We start from the raw sequence: 19,538 nt of genomic DNA, 5'->3' as shown, positions 1-19,538 counted from the left end.
GACAACCAGAAGACAAACCCCGGGAGTACACATTGTACAGGAGACAACAGCTGATGGTGAGTCTGCCAATTACGGAAATATCGAAGGTGGCAACAGAATTAACGTACAATCGGTGCAGCTTGTAAATGCCGCGCAGGTTGCCAACTCGGCTACCCAGGTAAACGAGCAACTGGGAAAAATACTCCAGTTGCTGGAACATTCAGCGCCCGGCCCGGTTAGCGCAAACCAACAGGTAAGGCTTGGTTTTAGTTCTCCCGCCATTTCGCCCAACATAGGGAGAATCCCCGATGCGCACAACGAGGCCGACGGTGACGCGGCCCCAGCCAATCACATCGCCGGATACGGGGATTCCCTTTCCTTCCGTGCGGACGGAATAGACGCGCACGTCAAACAACAGGTGAGGGAAAAAATCTGGCGTGGCGAGTATGTCGACCTCGGCACAATACTACCAAACACCGAGGGAAGTCACGAGGACGGTACGATTACCATGGCGTATGACTCCTCAGGTAAGGTAATTTTTAAACCAATAGAACAGCAACCAAAGCGCCTGTCCCTGGCAAGCTGGACTTCAGCTTTCATCTTTTACATGTGTACTTACGTTAGTAGGCACTCCGAGATCCGCACAACCCAGGGGTTGCTGTCCTACATGGAAACCATAAGAACGGCGGCACTTCGATTCGGGGGGGATGCCTGGTCAACCTACGACCAACAATTCCGACACAGAATGTCAAGGGACCCCTCACGACGCTGGGACAACATCGACGGGGAGTTGTGGCTGAAGTACATGGTAACACAGCCGGTACTACAACCAGAATCAGGCGGACGGGGCGCAATGACACGGGTACAGGGGGACATCGCCAGTCAGGTATGCTGGGATTTCAATAAATTTGGCTGTAGCAGGGTCAACTGTAAGTACACTCACAAATGCGGTAAGTGTGGCAAACATTCCCATAGCTCTAGGACCTGCTTTCGAGGGAATGGGGTCCAACCGACCCCATACAAGCCCAATCAGCCCTTTCCTAACAGAAAACCAGCCGGCAAGGCAGGTAAATTCAGTGGCCCCTTCCCCCGTGGATCTCAATGAAATGGCACCCTGGTTACGCCAATATGCTAGGGTCAGTTACAGAGATGCAAATTATTTATGGGTAGGTTTTAGCTTTGGCTCTAAGCTCGAGTTCCAGGGAAGCCGCACGGGTCGCCTGGCACGAAACTGGCGATCAGCCACACACCAAGATACGGCAGGCTACGTGAAACAAAAACTACAAAAGGAAGTCGACCTTGGCAGGATGGCGGGCCCCTTCAAGGACACCCCCCTAGACAACCTCCAAGTATCCCCAATAGGCCTGGTGCCCAAGAAGCAGCCAGGATATGGTCAGCACCTGGGTAAGCATGCGGAGGAATTCCGTCTAATTCACCATCTATCCTATCCCAGGGGTAAATCTATAAATGACTTCATAGACACAGAGGCCTGCTCCGTTGTGTACGCCAGATTTGATGAAGCTACCCAGATGGTGCAACAACTGGGAAAGGGAGCATTACTAGCAAAATTCGACATTCAGTCGGCCTTTAGAATTATACCAGTCCACCCATCCGATTTCGAGCTGCTAGGCATCAGATTCGAAGGTGAGTTCTATTTCGATAAATGCTTACCATTTGGCTGCTCCATATCTTGCGCCATATTTGAAACGTTTAGTACCTTCTTGCAATGGTGCATGCAATCGCATCTTCCAACGTGTCCGGTCATGCATTACCTGGATGACTTCCTAACGGGGGGCACAGCAGGCACCAGCCGCTGCTCAGACAACCTCAACGGATGCGTGAATACACTTGAACAGCTTGGGGTTCCTAAGCACGACAAGACGGTGGGCCCCACAACCAAACTGACATTCCTAGGGCTGGAAATCGACACCATTGCAATACAGATCAGAATCCCAGAGCCCAAGATCAAGGAGGCAACAAGGGAAATCCAAGACATCCTGTCAACAGGTAACATCAAGGTCACAAAAAGGGCCCTTCAGTCCCTCATAGGCAAGCTTAACTTTATGTGCAGGGCTATACCAATGGCAAGGGCATTCAGCCGCAGGCTAATCGATCTGCTTAGCAAAGGTAAGCAACCATTTCACCACATTAGGATTACCAGCTGGGTCAAGGAAGACCTACAAATGTGGTTAACATTTCTTACGAGTTATAACGGCATTTCAGTGTTTCAGGACCAACTATGGGTGGACAGCGATTTCCTCCAGCTGTTTTCAGACGCAGCGGGTGGCGCCGGCTTTGGGGCCTACATGCAGGGCAAATGGTTTAACGGCGCATGGCCACCCCAGTGGGTGACGGATGGAACTACACGGGACTTGACGCTCCTGGAGCTGTTCCCCATCACACTGGCCATCCAAATCTGGGGCAAGCAACTCGCAAACAAAAAGGTCCTCTTTTACTGCGACAACCAAGCCGTCGTAACAATAATCAACAAGCAGTCAACCAAGGCCACCAGAGTGATGAGCCTACTCCGTCGCCTAATCCTGCAGTGTCTCCGATATAATATTATGTTTAAGGCAAAGTATGTATGTTCCACTGCTAACACTATTGCCGATGCTCTCTCGAGGTTTCAGCTCAAACGCTTCCGAGAGGCAGCACCAGCCGCGGACCAGAACCCCACACCTATCCCGTGCAACATATGGCTGATCTGAGGCAGGAAGCCGGCAGACTCCTACAACAATCTCTGTCTACTAATACATGGGCCACTTACCAAACAGGCATCAATGCCTTGCACCAGTTCCGGTCCGCACACCAGCTACAAGAGGTGTGGCCAGTCCCGCTGGATCAGGTCGTAAACTTTATTGCTTATCTGTCAGTCACTCACCACTCCCCTAACAGTCAAGACTTACATTGCAGCGCTGTCTTCACACCACAAATTCCACGGGCTCACCGACTGTACAAACCATTTCCTGGTAGGCAAGATTGTAACCGGCGTACACAAATCAGCAGGCCGACCAGACACCAGAAAACCGATCACTGCAGATCTGCTGCAGGTAGTAACCAACAATCTGCCTCACGTATGCTCATCAGCATATGAAGCCAGGCTGTTCAAGGCAGTCTACTGCACAGCATTCTTCGGTTTCTTTAGGGTTAGCGAACTCGTCCAAACTGGACCCTCAAAAACAGGTTGCGCCATCCAGAATTTAAGCTTCTCGGGCAACCCCCAGCAGCTTTCAATCCATTTACCACACTCAAAGTCTGATCAGTACAGGATGGGGACAACAGTTACAATGTCACCTATACCAGGTAATCCGCTATGTCCGGTAGTCGCCATCAAGCACTACCTGGAGGCGCGCCCCTCCGGCCCACAACATGCATTCGTCCACTTTGACCATTCCCCCGTTACAAGGTATCAATTCCAGGCACTCCTAAAAAAGGCCTTAGCACACAGCAACATAAACACGGCCTGCTATTCTTCGCATTCCTTCCGCATTGGGGCAGCCACATCAGCAGCCATGAACGGGGTGCCTGAACACCTCATACAACAATACGGCAGGTGGAAATCAGATAGCTACAATGCTTACATACGCTTACCAACAAATTCAATGTTGCACAATTAAATCAAATAGTCTTTCATGGTACTTACTACACTTCTTATTGTTTACAGTTTGGATGGTGGGATCCAGCTACATGGCCAGGGCACGGCAGTACTTGCTCCTGAAGGGCACCAGCCCGAACCAACCGATGATGCTATGGCTGGCACGAGGGGGGATGAGGTGGAAGGAGCTGGACACCATTCTGGATGCACAGGTCAAGGCGACACGGCGCAGCCCCAGAGCCCTCATCATTCACCTGGGCTCCAACGACCTGTGCTCGGTCAAAGGCAGCCAACTCTACCTTGACATGGTGGCATCAATCCTTTGGATACAACTCCAGCTTCCTGACACCAAGATCATCGTATCCTCAATGCTGCCCAGGCGCTACTGGCACGATGCCAGGGATCCACGAAAGATCGAGGGGATGCGGAAGAATATCAACCGCCGACTGACCAACCGAGTCAAAGAGCTCGGCGGTACAACAGTGCCACATCCCCAGATCCTGGCATCTGACAAGACATGGTACGCCTGGGAGGGCGTCCACCTCAGTGACAAAGGACTGTGTGTGTTTACGGACAATTTATTGCATGCCCTGGCGCTCGTTTTGCGCCAGTAAGGATATTATCTCCACAGGTTAGTGTTTCCTTTCAGTACATAAGCAAGCCGGGCAACAATGCTATCTCCGCGTATCGCGTGGCCGTGGGTGTGGGGTAGCACTCTGGTGCTTTGTGGCGGAGTTCTTGTGGGCTACACTGCTAGTAACAAATTAACTTGCTTCCAAATTAATACTCGTGCTTAAGGCTACCTGCTTTTCAGCGGGAACCTTTCCGGGGTTACCTGCTTCTCAGTGGGAACCTTGTCTTTCCCGACTTTTCGGCCGGGGAATCGTAGAATAACATACGTTGGGGCAAACAGTTGCCACGTATATGGGCCCGGCGGCGGAAGTCGTCTTGTCAAGCGGTAGCTGACAGTTGGGTCCGCGGCGGGAGCCGCACAATGGTTTTGCAAATGGGGCCGGGCAGTGGGATCTGCTTTGGCCGGCTACCTGGGGCCGGGCAGCGGCAGTCTGACTTAGGCCAGCAGCGTGGAGCTGCTTTTGGCAACGTGGGAGTTGCCAAGCAATGGTAGCGTTTAAATATGCTACCGTGGGGGCCGGACAGCGGTAGCAGTCTCGGGCCAGCAGCGCTAGCTGCAATCGCCGTCGGCCACGCGCGTGGCCATGGCAACGGTAGCATTTTTGGTATATACAATTAGCAGCTAAGTAGCCCACTAGTACCTGCACACCCTCGGCCATATAACCCAATCTCATCTTCTGTTTTATTACAGGCACGGGCACCAACGGCTCGGTGGCCCGTGCCTCTCCTTGGCATATCGCGGGATAAAGAGAGAGAGAGTGAGAGAGAGCTAGTAAACATATTGATGATGATATATAAGTTACAACTAACAGCAGATAATTATTAACGAAGACACTACTGAAGGAGGCACATCAATGAGTAACGAATAGGCAGAGGAACTATTTGAGTATGTAGTCTGCTCTTGTGTTTAACATGTCATGCATAAGTTTTGCTTTAGCTTTGCCATGGTTGGGTTATGGATTTAGAATAAGGGCCAAGCATCTGTGTATCCGAATACACAGTCTTGTATTCAGAATTTATTACATTGAAAAGAGTAATTCTTTTTGCAGAATAACAAATAGTTCGTTCAAACGTATGCCCAAAATGAATAGTTTGCTGGCAGTGGTTAAGAAAATAAATAGTTTCTTTTGTGAAAAATAAATACGCATTTTGTGTCAAAAGAGAAAAAGAATAGATTAGTTGATGGTGCTCAGTAAACAAATACTTTGTTGGCAACAGTCAGAAAAATGATATATTCTTCTAAAAACAACCCCTCCCACAAATACAGAGCAAATGGAAGCTCCCCTAGGATGGTTACAACAGAGTCGGATCGAGGATTGCGAAACGGAAAAGGTGGATGCTTGGTCACACAAAAAAACAACAAGGCTTACTGGGTGACCCAGCTTCAAGACTGATCGACATGAACTACAACCAGGCTATGCATTAAATACAAGCTACCGCACTGCCGTCGTCACACTTCTGTCTTTAGACATGTTGGCATATGATGGACTTTTTATTTACGTCTTCATATCATGTCAATATGCTCTAATATCCACATAATCACCTCAAATATCCTCCTGTATGGTTGGACTTCCTTGATCAACAATACTGTTGTGTAACCCGCTTGGCCACCTGTGTATAAATTCTGTTTGGCAGCCACATATCCCACCTGTAGAGTACCTATACAGTGTTATTACCTGATGTACATACGTGTCGGTGTACTGGACATTAGATGAGGTCAGTGAAATTACTTACCTGTCGATGTTTGACGAAAGTCACAGTTTTCACACCTAGCCCAGGAACTGCACTGACAAGGAAACCTGTTCACGCTATTATAGGCATGCGCAGTATCTATTTTCGATTTGAATTGACCTCCACTACTTTACACAAAACTAACAAAACGCCCTTATCACAGGAAATGCGCAGTATCTATTTTCGATTTGAATTGACCTACACTACTTTATACAAAACTAACAAAACGCCCTTACAAAAAACAAACCAAAAATGTCAAAATGTACCAAAGCATGAGAATACGACATTATGACCATTTGAACTACTGAATTGTTTGATAGGCATTGACTGAGAAATTGACGGATGACAAAGTAGACACACTTTATGGATAACAACGTCTTTATTACTGTAAAAAGTGACGTATAGATCCTTATACCGTTGTCAAGCAAGACTCACTCAGACAATCGACGAGCTTTAACCCACAGTCAAAGCTACCTTAGGGGGTATGTATACTTATTTGTAACTGTGAATGAGATTATCACTGTACTCATTCATCTATAATTATAGATCCCACTTAGTTGAAGTATTTTGAAAATAAGAAGTCATTAATGAAAGTACGACAATACCACACCGGTCACGCTAAGGATACAGGTTCGATTCTCAGGCTGCGTTCGCTGCAGGTCGTGACTACGTACTACATTTTGACCGTCTGACACCAACGTGTCACTGTATTAGCTGCATCAATGATTTCATGAAGTTTAAAAGCGGAGCGTCGTAAGAGGCGACTATCCTTGTCGTATGAGTCGACTAACGGGATGGTAAGTCTCGCTGACTTGGTGGATGCATGTCATCATATCCCAATTGCTTGGATCGATGCTCATGATGTCAATCACTTGACTGCCTAGTCCAGACTCGATTATAGACAGACCGCCGTCATATAGCTGGAATATTGCGGCGTTAAACAACAAACAAATGGAAATTAGGCTTGTCCCGGAATAACACGACTTGGTCACGAATGTAGTCTGGGTCTGTCATACCGGATACCATCTGTTGAGAAAGTCCACATATCTACTCCTTTAAATACGTTCAGCACCACCCATTCTGTAGTCTCACGTGCGCGTAACGTGGCGACCAATTCAGGAGGACATCATTGGTCTGAATGAACATGACATTACATTGCCATGTATCCATAACATTGATTATGACTCTCTGAAACCTTTAATTGCCATAAGTTAAAAGATACGAATCCCGTTTGTACATTTTCTGTGAAGACACCCTGAACAAGCAGTGCAACTACAGTAAACTACGGTTACAACGAACTTAAATAGACCACTCAATTTAGTTCGTAATAACCGTAGTTCGTTAAAGGCACATATACAGTATATATACAGCAAATGGACAGTTCGTTATATCCGTCTGTTCGTTTTAAGTGTGTTCGTTATAAACGTAGTTTACGGTATATCAATCCTCATTAATTACTGTTGTTTTAATATATGACTTAACCCCTGTCAGTGACCTTGGCTATATAAGCTTTGGACCAGGTTGCTGTTTGGAGATACAGAAAGACACAAATGAATTCCCCACGCTTACTCTAGCTAGGTACAGAAGAAAACAGTAGGAGGGTTTTGACGCAGACTAGTTTCACGGTGATGAAGTCAACTCTCCCTATATTAAACATCCAAACTCATATCAGCCTCATCATAAAGTGAGTGAGTGAGTGAGTGAGTTTGGTTTTACGCCGCTTTTAGCAATATTCCAGCAATATCACGACGGGGGATACCAGAAATGGGCTTCACACATTGTACCCATGTCGGGAATCGAACGCGGGTCTTCGGCGTGACGAGCGAAGCCTCATCATAAAAGTAACACCTGTTATTATCCCTTGCCACGAAATGGGAAGGGGATATTGGACGGGTACTGTCCGTCCTTCCTTCCGTCACCTTTTGTTCCCGGGGCACACCTACGGGGCGTAATAATGCTAACCATTGGTCATAGATATTTAGGGGAAATTTATTGAAATTTGGTTTCCATTTAATGGAGCATAACGCAAAGACAGTTTAATATTTCTTGATCAGGTTTTTCACTGGTATCAATCTACACATGAACTGGTGTCTTTAGCTATATAGCAATTTAATGTTTTCTCCGATTTCCATGACAACACATTGGACTTATGCATTGAAAAGGATAGGGTTCGTTACGGAAGCGTACCTTATCATTTATTGGATCGTGGATGTATTGGTGCCATTGGTAAGACAGCAATTTGGCAAATTTGTATTATTTCTGGTTTTCATGAAAGTAAATTAGCTACAAAGTAATCAAGGGTTCATTCAGTTCATATGTGACTATAGAACCGTTTGTAATTATCAATTAAGTGGTCAACGGGTCTATTTTTGCTTTATATTTTTTATATTTTCTTTCACATATCTGTGATGTATGATCTGTAATGTTGCAAATATTGTATGACAATCAAGTGAGCTACAGTGCCTCGCTGCGACGGCAATTCTAACAAAGGAAAGAACAATTTGATGAGGCCTTTCGGGATAGCAAATAGGTCTAGTTGATTGCATTTCAATCTCATTAAAATCATATCTTAGTTCTTGCTATCGCTAAACAAAGATCTGAGGACATCCAATTACGGGTCATGTCAGAACGCCCATTCATCCGACCAATCAGAGCGTCGCTTACCAGATCATAAAACATTCGTCCCCACTCGCCCCTTTCCGTAACCTGCAAGAAGACTCGTCCCCCTATCGATTAATGTTATGTGCAAAAATACGACAAACCAACCAGAATGCGCGTATGATTTCAAGTTCTTCATCAAAGAATCCCTCAGAAATAATTTTTGATTTTATATATGTCCTGCATCTAAAAATATACCCAAGACACAGTTACGTGTGTTCAATCACACTGTATAATTCCGCACGTCCCGATGTGCTTTAAATTGCATCTGAAATATATATAATATATGGGGAAATATGTGTGAACCATTACAAAAGGAGTTGACAATTGTTTTAGGCATGCCCGTTTGCGCTAAGACGTAACCCGGTCGAAAAAAATGGCCATGAGAGGGGCACGAGTCACTATTCGGCTTGTCCCGGAATAACACGAGTTGGTCATGAATGATCATGAAAGTGACAGTCGGAATGTGTTTTCTGATCATGCAACCTCGAAAACGTTAACACGGGGTATTCCGAATGACAGTTACGGCCCTTACGACTGATTCTGTCAAAATTATCGTCTATCTCTCGCTTCCGTTGGATAAACATTTGAACGGAGGAGGCATTGCACAGTATGTGGGAAACACTACCATACAATCCCAACAATATATTAGACATTCCAGAATGTTCCTTTGTTCAGTTTTCCAAATTTTAATCGAGAACTGTGTCAACATATTTTTCAAGCGTAGTCTGAAAGGAAAATAGCCAGGTTGAAACGAGTGCCGTAAAGATAGAGAAAGCTGCTTTCTAATTGGCTGATGTCGACTTCTTGTTTGTCACTTCAGTTCACGAAAGGTCGTTCTGACGTGACCAGTAATTGGATGTCCTCAAATTTGATTTTAATGAGATTGATTGCATTTGTTAAGAGGCGTTTGTCGTATTTCAACCCTTCGGGAAAAAAGAGATTGGGTATTTCAAAGTGACAAATCAATTTGTAGAACGTCTTTGTCTGTTTTCTTCCCCACAGAAAATAAGCCCGCAGACTTATCTCCCTTTTCGACTGAACATCACGTGACTTTGTTCCCGAGGGTGGCACCACGATCTTCTACGGTTCAGAACAGGACAACATGGGGCGATGAGCAGCTTCATCGTGTGCAGCATACATTGTCCGATGTGTGATGTACAGGATTAGGAATATTGAAACTGAATGTGCAAAACCAAAGACAATTTGAATCACAGCAAAGTCATTGTCGAATCTCTTTGCATCTGTTGAACAGTTTGATAGAATTTATTTATTAAATTCGGTGAATCGGTTTTGACAGTTTTAGACTGTTTTGTTGAATCCGTCCTCATGATACATTACTTGTTTGTAAAAAGTACCGTTGTTTGAGGGTGCCAACCCCCTCCTCCCCTATATCCCCAATGCCATCTATTTTTCACTCGAGTCTCAATTGCTCACCCCGAATCCTAAATACTCATAAAAAACAAACAAATCTCAAAAACATTGAGAAAAGTCCCATTTCATGTTAACCTACTCGAAAAATACCCCCCCCCCCCCCCCCCCCCCCCCCCCTCAATTCTATTTATATAAACGTGTATGTAAAGGAAATGTTTGCGCCGTCCATTATTGATTTAAAAATGTTGAATCTGCGTACCAAATACGTAACATGTCCCGCGTACTACACTGCTGAGTCCCGGATATCCTCAAAATAGACCCCTGAATCCTGCTACCAGAAGGGGGATGACAGCCTCTTGTATGGTGTATTATGCGAAATGTCACTCAATAGTATGGTATAACTTGATATGTTAAATCTCTGTGTGGTTTGATATGATAGGTGATACTCATCGTGTAGTACATGATATATTACCCTCCATATTATGGAATAACACGATAAACGCTACTCAAAGTAAGGTACAGCAAGATAGACGACACGCAATGGGTGCTATAAATTGACACACTCTTCTCAAAGTAAGGTGTAGCAAGATACGCGACGCTGAATTTGTGGTTTAACATGATATTTAACTCTCCATAGTGTGGTATAACATGAAGCACACTATTCAAAGTAAGGTGTAGCAAGATACGCGACACTCAATTTGTGGTTTAACATGATACATTACGCTCCATAGTGTGGTATAACATGAATCACTTTACTCAAAGTAAGGTATAGCAAGATAGACGACACGCAATGAGTGCTATAACTTGACACACTCTACTCAAAGTAAGGTATAGCAAGATACACGACACTCAATGATGCTCGTTTCAGAAGGAACCTTTCGTTTCAATGACAATATGTTAATATTTCAACAAGCTGTATTTTTCATTTTTGTAATGGAACATTTCCAGGGCCCTAGTCTACCTGCATAAACACGGAGAGTACAAAACGACAAGTGTCTGTCTGTTGTTTTTCACTTACAGGTAGAGTGAGTGAGTGAGTGAGTGAGTGAGTGAGTGAGTGAGTGAGTGAGTGAGAGTGAGTGATCGAGTGAGAACTCAGCAACATTCCATCTATATGTTGAGGGTTCGTAAATAATCGAATCTGGACAGACAATCCAGTGACTAACATCATGAGCATTGATCCACGTAGTTGGGACACGATGACATGCATCAACCAAGTCAGCGAGCCTGACCACCTGGTCCCGTGAGTCGCCTCTTACGGCAAGCATGGGTTGCTGAAGAACCTCAGGGGTCGAGTGAGTGAGTGAGTGAGTGAGTGAGTGAGTGAGTGAGTGTGTGTATTACAATATTCTGTTATAGTATTTCTAAACTTATTGTAAGACTACTCACTGACTCAACGACAATGCAATCAAGGTTGTGCTATTTACAGTAATTAATGTCACACAATCTATTTCAAACTTTCCACGAGCCGAAATAACACAAAACTAAAAACCAACATTTAATATTTTATTTCACACAATTGATAAGCATAGATATATTGACTATAATAAAAGATGATAGTATGGATGTACATTGGTTGTTTATTTTATGTACTTTTCTTTTCAAAATATAAATTCAACTAAGCAAATAGATGCTCATACATACAATCAACAAAATCCTTTCCTTTTGGAGAAATCTTTGAACAACCAACCTATACTGGCTAGGTGTTTCATTGACAAAAGCTCAACATAGTTATGATTTCTTTGAACATTCCATGATATCATCTATCTACATCTGCAGAAGTGAAAGAAAACACACCAAAATAATAAACTTAAGAACAAGTTGATCACTTGTTGAATGTGCATACAAAATGGCACAATAAATATTTAACAGCCTATGGGTTATATACCGGAAATAAATCAAACCTTCAGTTCCACATGAATCCGATTTGCTACCATGGAAACGCAAAACATTGTGAACTTATAAACGTCCTGCATGGATAATTGCACTTTCAGCATTTTACCAGTGTGTATACAAAGCATCAGGGTTTACCCTGGAACTGCCTTTTAGAACAAATCCAGGTGATGATAGTGAATTAAAAAAGTGTCTTATTCAGAAAAGGTTTAAACGAGGATCCAAATTGCCGATGTGGCAGCCCCTGTGGAAATTCATATACTTTTTTCATTGAATGTCCTTTATTTAAATCAGATAGAAACGAATTGATGCACTCACTATTGTTAATTGTGAAAGATGCTTGTGATGTAAATATTGACCTGATGCTAGTTGGCAATGCAATTTTACCTTATTATGTGAACGAAAACATATTTAGGAATGTACATACACATATAAAGTAAACCAAAAGGTTTGAGTGAGCAATGTGAATATACATACGTTTCTCTATTTCTTTTCTTTCCTTTCTGTCATTTAATTTATTAATTGTAAATAAGCATACATGTAAATCTATAGGAGAGGACGTTCTAAGTTATGATATCTTGTTCCCAATCCTTTTCATGAGAATAAAATATGTTTAAAACTAAACTAAACAAATGTCAGTGAAACCAAAGCAACGAAGAAAAACCTGGAAGAGAGGCATTTAAAACTATATTTAAAAAAAATGATGCACAGCAACGCCGGGTCAAAGACCTTCCAAAATAAAACAAAAAACAAGCCGACATTTCTTCGAGGATTCAAGCCCTGTGTGCTGTCTTGAAAAGGCAGACAAACACATCAACACCGCGTCAAAACACCGTGAAATAACTGACAAAACTTCTATGATCACACTATTAAAATTGATGACCTATCTATATCTACTGTAAACGTTAAAAGAATGTATGTCAACAAAAAGAATAATACATGTGATGAAACTACCACACATGTAGAAATAGCGACAAATGTTGTACAGTTCAAGTTTTGTATTGCTTCAATCGTCATCGAAGCGTACGTACAATATCTTCAGAAATTATCTCGCCCGAAATATCGCCCTCATTATTGTAGCATTTTAAAAAAAATAGAAATGGTGGAATATGTGGCGCCTTAAAATTATACTTAATACTTTTCATAAAGAGTCTGAATGTATACAACATGTCGATTAATACCAAAAGAAAACTTTGAACACATTGGCAGATCTTGTATTTGTCCAAAATTATCATAGCCAGATACGTGTGACAGAATAACACCTATATAAATTACGTCGCAACTGAAACGGAAAGCATTACCAAACAACAACAGATCATGTGACACTAACCATGTAAGAATACACAACGAATGCTGTACACTGTGCTGGCCTCATTCATATAGAATATACATAACGATATCAGTTTCACCTGCTGCAAGATGGACACAGTAAAACTTACAATGGAATTACTTCACAAGCAGTCAACACTATGAAAAAAACAACATGGGTTGAACATTTGTGAACTCCCAAAACTTGTGTGTTAGTTGTTTAACGCTGCACTCAGCAATATTCCTGGTATATAATCGAGTGTGGACCATACAGCCCAGTGGTTGATATTATGAGCAACATTCCACGGCGGCGGGGTACGTGACATGCCATCAACCAAGTCACCGAGCCTGACAACCTGATCCATTAAGTCGCTTCTTACGACCAGCATAGGTTGCTAGAAACCGAATCTAACCTGGAATCCCATAAAAAGACAATAAGTGTTCAACATCAAATATGAACACACAAAGGCGCTAACGTACCGCTATTCACTGACAACTGAAACCGTGTCAGAAGTTGTGACGTTTCATATTTACTCGTTTCCTGGGCCTATAATGGCCACATCAATGATGAAATGATTGATCATTTTCTTGTTGCCCAAGTTTGTGCATGAACTTACCGGACTCATGACAGTGATTTGCATGAATGTACAGCTATATATACAACCTTGCTTACGTGGACACCATTATGGCTTACAAAGTAGACATAAATTATGGATAACTCTTTCTTTAATACTGTAAAGGTATAAATCCTTATACCGTTGTCAAGCAAGGTACTATACCGAAACGTCGCCTTTACAGTATTAAAGAAGTTGTTATTCATAAATTGTGTCTACTTTGTCAAGTACATGTAATGCCTATCTAACAATTCATAATGGCTTTATTGGCATACAATGGTCACATTAAAGACGAAGTGTTATTTCTCTGTCTGCATCATCTGCTTGGCATCGTCAATCCGCTCTTTTTCCAGTTACTCGTGGATCAAGCGTTCGATTGCGTCATGCATGTTTCTTCCTTTCAGTGATGATAATTCACAGGTTAAGTGGGTGTTAGGATAATATGCTAAATGAATCATGACCCAGAGAGGTTTATCAAACAGGAAGGGAGTTACAGATGTGACAAGTTTCTGTTGACTAAGGTCCAGGACATGGGCTGTATGTGTTTCCTCTTCAAGAACGAATCCCAAATCCAGGCTGTAAGTTGTACCACTCTCGTTCAGCGTAAGGTTGTCATCAGTCAGACGTTGTCCCTTGCAGTACACCTTTAGACATATTCCATTATGATTCTCGCATGTTACAAACAATACACTCAATCCATTTGTCTGCTGCTTGTTAGCATCAACAGGGCTGTCAGTCAAAGCTGCTTCGAAGATAACTTTATTGGTATCCTCTGGTGTTATGACAGAGTATGTGACCTCCATGCCGTACATGATGGTCTGTCCTGGCCTGATGACCAGAGGTGTTGATGTCAGGACAGTGCGATGTGAAAGTAGTCGGCATCCTGTCCTTGGTGGAAGGTGTTCTTGTTTGCCATTGGTGACAACTGGCCCAGAAACCGTCAGTGCGTCACCTGCAATACTGGAGTCCCATTCCAGATCCGCATCTGGGGAGAAGACACATATTTCGTATCAGGTGAATGCGTTTCCGTATATAGAAACAACTATACAAAATGTTATATTAGTGTGTGAATTGGGTTTAACACCACCGTTTTAACAGTAGTCCAGTCATATCACGGCGTGTCAGCTTAGTGTGGAATGAAAGTGTAATATAAATATTGCTATGGTTTTCATGAATATTAAGGATAAAACTATAAGGATTAAAGTATAACATGTCGGTAAATCAGAAACAAATATTAGTTTAATAAAGCGAAATTCTTCTTGCAAGAAGGGCAACATTTAGTATCAGATAGACTGACTTCAGCAGGGGTGTAGTAATTAGTTTTGAATGTGAAGTCGGAACATACTACACATTCCGATTACTAGAAACATATGCTTTGTAATGAAATGAGTCAGTGAGTGATTTTGTTTTTTATTACGCTTGTAACAGTATTCTAGTAGGTATGTAGGTCTCAGGGATGTATGTAGTGTACACAAGGGACGCAACTCTGCAAAGGCGTCTTAGACGACTGCCACCTGTTCATTTCGTTTCGCATGCGAGACACTAATCTACCCTTTCCAGATATATTGGTTTCCACAACATGTTTTATCATATGGAAATTGTACATTTCTAAGTGCGATTTCTAAGGAAATATTCTACCAACATAAAATAAGGGAACTGATGAAATGATAGTGAAGGTGTAATAACGATAAATGTCATGTATATCAATTTCTGTTGTGGCCATGTTGGGCGACCTATACACGATACCCCGCCATTCTATTACCACAAGAGCTACCCCCAGCTGGGCTGCATCATACCAAAAGACGTTAAAAGATGGTACTTGTTGTTATCCTACCTGGTGCTCTGCATTATGGGGCTAAAACAAGGAGCGGTCAGCTCGGATCCGGTGTACTGCATCTGATTTGGGTGTTCATGTTAAACTGCGGCATGGTATCTGAGTTGGTTAGAACAATATAACCGTCCGGAGTAGAACAATCAGCCACACACACGCACGCACGCACGCACGCACGCACGCACGCACGCACGCACGCACACGCCCATGCATGTCGACAAATAGGTGCAATAATCTTGGTCGCGACGTTAAACCCCATCTCACATAACCTCACCTCAGGATTTCAGCAAGGAAATGGCAGTTTTCTCTGGGGTAAGCCAACCTGGAAACAAGTAGCCCTAAAAATCCTGGAGCTGGCCGTCTCTCAGCCAATTCATGGTAACTCTGCACAGGGGTATGGTAAACGTGTAAATTCATCCACCCAGGAGACCTTTGCATCAAGGTATATGTATTTGTCATCAGAAAAAGTGGTTAAAGCGTTCGATTCCAGACATGGGTACAGTGTGTGAAGCCCACTTCTTGTGTCCCACAGCCGTGTTATTGCTGGAATATTGCTAAAAGCGGCATAAAATCAAACTCACTCATCAGAAAAGGATCACAGCCTCGTGTCTGGAGATGAACTGCTGGAGGATAATAAAATTTCTAGCATTGGGTCTGTTGTGGAGAACCTTCTTCTGTCCATATGGAATCCAGATCCTATGATAATGGCAACACCATGTCGCTCACATACCCATGGGCACCAATAGAATGATAATACCAAAGAGGATTACCCTTGGAATGTCGAAGGTGATGGTCATGCCTCTAATGCCTGTCAATGCGCTAGTGGGTCTCTGGGGTACAAAGACTATTATTGACGAAGCCTTATGGATCAGTGCTCTATCAAACACAGGTGGATTATACACATCCTGTCTGCATTTCGGACAATTTTTCGGGGATTTCAACCATTGCGTGAGTAAATCGTATATCTTTATGAGGATCCAAAAGGCACAGGCGAATGATTTGCAACACTTGTTTTCCGTGAAATTTCACTGCTTCAACCATTCCCAGCAATAGAATGAGGATATGCTGGGTGATGGGTGATGCAGCTGACTTCTTCCCCTTGTTTCTAGAGAAGGATGAGCACATCAGCTTCCATGAAACGATAAGGAAACACGAAAGGCGGTTTGGAAGATGATCTACTGCAGTCTTTCATCAGGCCTCGGATGAATCTCTGGAAGAATGGTTGGAGCGAGTACAGCAAGGAGAAATTGCAGCCTTTACGGATTTGCCAGGGGACTTTATGCAGCAAGAGGTTGGTGCGGAGATTCTGCATAGGAAGTGCTAATTAAGAAGCTTCTCACTATGTCTCCAACTTAGGTCTGAGGACACTGGGACACGCCTTTGATTCACAAGCAGTCTATGGCAGATCAACCATCCAAAGGGACGTGAAGCAGTTGCAGAAAGACTCTCCAAGGGACAGATAACCAATTACCATACAATGTTATCAAACAGATCTGGCTGGTCAACAGAAGAGAAGAAGACTCAATGGACTGTATTTTGTACATGTATTAAGGTTCTTTAGGGCTTCAGACTATTGAACTGTTGAAGAAAACCTAATAATTGTACTATTTAATGTAAGCAATAGTGAGAAAGTTATTATATTTTGATGCTAGTGTGATGTGTAAACTGCCGTAAACCAAGGATTGTGATAAAGTGTAATAGAAACATGTAGAATATTCTATGTTGTGATGACACTGTGTGGAAATTTCGAGTAGCTAGTCAGACGGGAAATGAGGGGAAGAGCGTGCCTCTAGTATCTCACACATTTCATTACATCAAGTCCAGCTTTCGTGTGAAGATCACTCATCACCCCGGATTCCCTGCCTAGGCCATCCCAGAAGCTTGACCACTGTCGCCGATGGCTGATTATCACTTACCTTTGCTATCACCACTGTATTTTTGTATTTGATACTTACCTCTGTCATCATTTTATATACTGTCATTGAATATGGTACGACCACCATATTGTGTACTGTCATTGACATTACTATGAAGTAATTTGTATTGATTTGTAAACCTAGTCAATGTTGTAATACATTTGTTGATTGTATACCATTTGTTGGTTTGACACTGAGTTCTTTTAAATACATATTTCTGGGTTAACACACTGTTTCAATTTGGGAATCGACAGGTAAAAATAGTGATTCATAAACACATGGTTGTGATATTGTCGGAATCACATAACAGATCTGCTTTTAGCAGATGTTTCTTATGCAGATGGAAATGGCCTAATCGCTTTTATTTACAACTTCAGTGTACCATGACTTTTTGAAGACACCATTCAATGTTGTAAAATTGTGACAGGTTTTCGAAAGAAACATCTTTATACAGACTCATTTGATATTACAGTAACTATTCAAGTAACTTAAATTAGTGAGGAGAAAACTTCATTGCAGTGAACAGTTGTACTGCACTTCGTGATGCTCTCCACATCAATAAAGCAACCTGAGGGTGAACTCACATGCGAGCGATCCTTTTACTCCCAACGGCTGCCCGGTCATATATGCAGCAGTGGACACAAATGTGTTAGGGTGACATCAGTATCAATAGACATGACGTGCCATTATTACCATGTGGTTCACAGTTATATTGGGATAGTTTATAACCGTCAGACGTCAGACGTCTGCACTGTTATGAAACAAAATGCACAAAAATATCAAAATAAAGGAAGTGTCTTGAAAATACTTGAATTTAATTAAAGTACAGAATGATTACCTTGTGGCACTTGGTCGTGTTCAAAAGTAATTGCATCGTTCAGGTCATCATCTCTACTTGGTGAAAAGAAAACTGATTTGACGAGGCCAGCCATCTTCAACAAGGGGGAAATTTTACTGAAGCAAGTTGAAGCAAAGCTGACACCAGCTCTTCCAAGTGACGCCTTTGGCGACATCTCCAACATGGCGCTCAAGGTGGTAACTGAAGACCCCATCATTTGTAGATCCTCTATCTTGTCAGCTTTAATCCGCATCTGTCGTGTGTACTCGGTAGATGATGTCACTTTTGCTAGAATATTACTGGTGGAATCCAGTTCCTCCTGTGTCAGCTTCAGAATCTTGCTGGATCTCTTTTCAACATCTGACAACAGAATGGCTCTCCTCTGCTGTATTTCATTAATCAATTTGTCAAAGGCTTTGTTGATGTCAACCATGGCAGCCTGTTTTGACACCTGTATGTTTGAATGTCTTTCCTTGAGACCTTGTTTTATTTCCTCAAGTCTCTCTGCCTTCTGCCTCAGCTTGACTAAGGTATCGTCAATGGACTTTGCCTTTTCTTCGTGTGCTTCATCCACGGACACGACATTGTGCCCCTTCCCTTCTTTGTGTTCTACTACAGTGCAGGACACACAGACGATCTTTTCACAAGTGTAGCAGTAGAACTGTAGAGGTTGGTGATGTTGTGCACACTTATGGAGACGATTGAAACTTTTACCTGGTTGTTCTTTCATTTCCTTAAAACTGACAGTTTGGTGATCTCTCATCGACTGAACTCTTTTGTGAGCATTTAGACATTCTTGGCACAGGAAGACGCCACAGTCATCACATCTGGACATGGCAGGGTTACCATCAGGACAATCTGTACATGGCAGATGGAGCCCTTTCACAATCTTCAGATGATCCAGGATTCTTAGGATGATAGGCTCTTTGGGCAGAGACTTCACACCACCTGGCAGGTTATGTTGGTGTCGACACATTGGACATGTTAAAGTTCGGAGTCCTTTGCTGTACGTCTCTAGACAAGCCTGACATATTGACTGTACACAGCAGGGCATACGACGAGGTATCCGTCTGACCTCATCAAAGTGTTCTGTACATATTGGGCACTCGGTGAGGAGGTCCTTGATGGCGGACGCCGATACATAGTCCGACATGGTTATCTGGAAATA

General features: G+C 43.0%; 1 protein-coding gene across 1 annotated transcript in view; it reads right to left on the bottom strand.

Moving 5' to 3' along the window:
• LOC139455158 (uncharacterized) overlaps positions 1–19,538 on the bottom strand; it is a 28,790-nt gene extending 9,252 nt beyond the window's left edge. Inside the window, exons 1-4 of the mRNA XM_071236710.1 lie at positions 18,372–19,538; positions 18,117–18,165; positions 14,143–14,770; positions 5,942–5,993 (exon numbers count right to left, since the gene is read on the bottom strand). Of these exons, the coding sequence (XP_071092811.1) occupies positions 5,942–5,993; positions 14,143–14,770; positions 18,117–18,165; positions 18,372–19,523 (1,881 nt within the window). The 5' untranslated portion in view covers positions 19,524–19,538. The remainder of the gene's footprint in view (positions 1–5,941; positions 5,994–14,142; positions 14,771–18,116; positions 18,166–18,371) is intronic.

The sequence above is a fragment of the Haliotis cracherodii genome, unplaced genomic scaffold (genome assembly GCF_022045235.1).
Source record: "Haliotis cracherodii isolate W230 unplaced genomic scaffold, xgHalCrac1.p SCAF_11, whole genome shotgun sequence".
NCBI lineage: Eukaryota > Metazoa > Mollusca > Gastropoda > Lepetellida > Haliotidae > Haliotis > Haliotis cracherodii.
The sequence above is the reverse complement of the archived record's forward strand: the minus strand, read 5'-3'. Positions and strand labels throughout refer to the sequence as shown.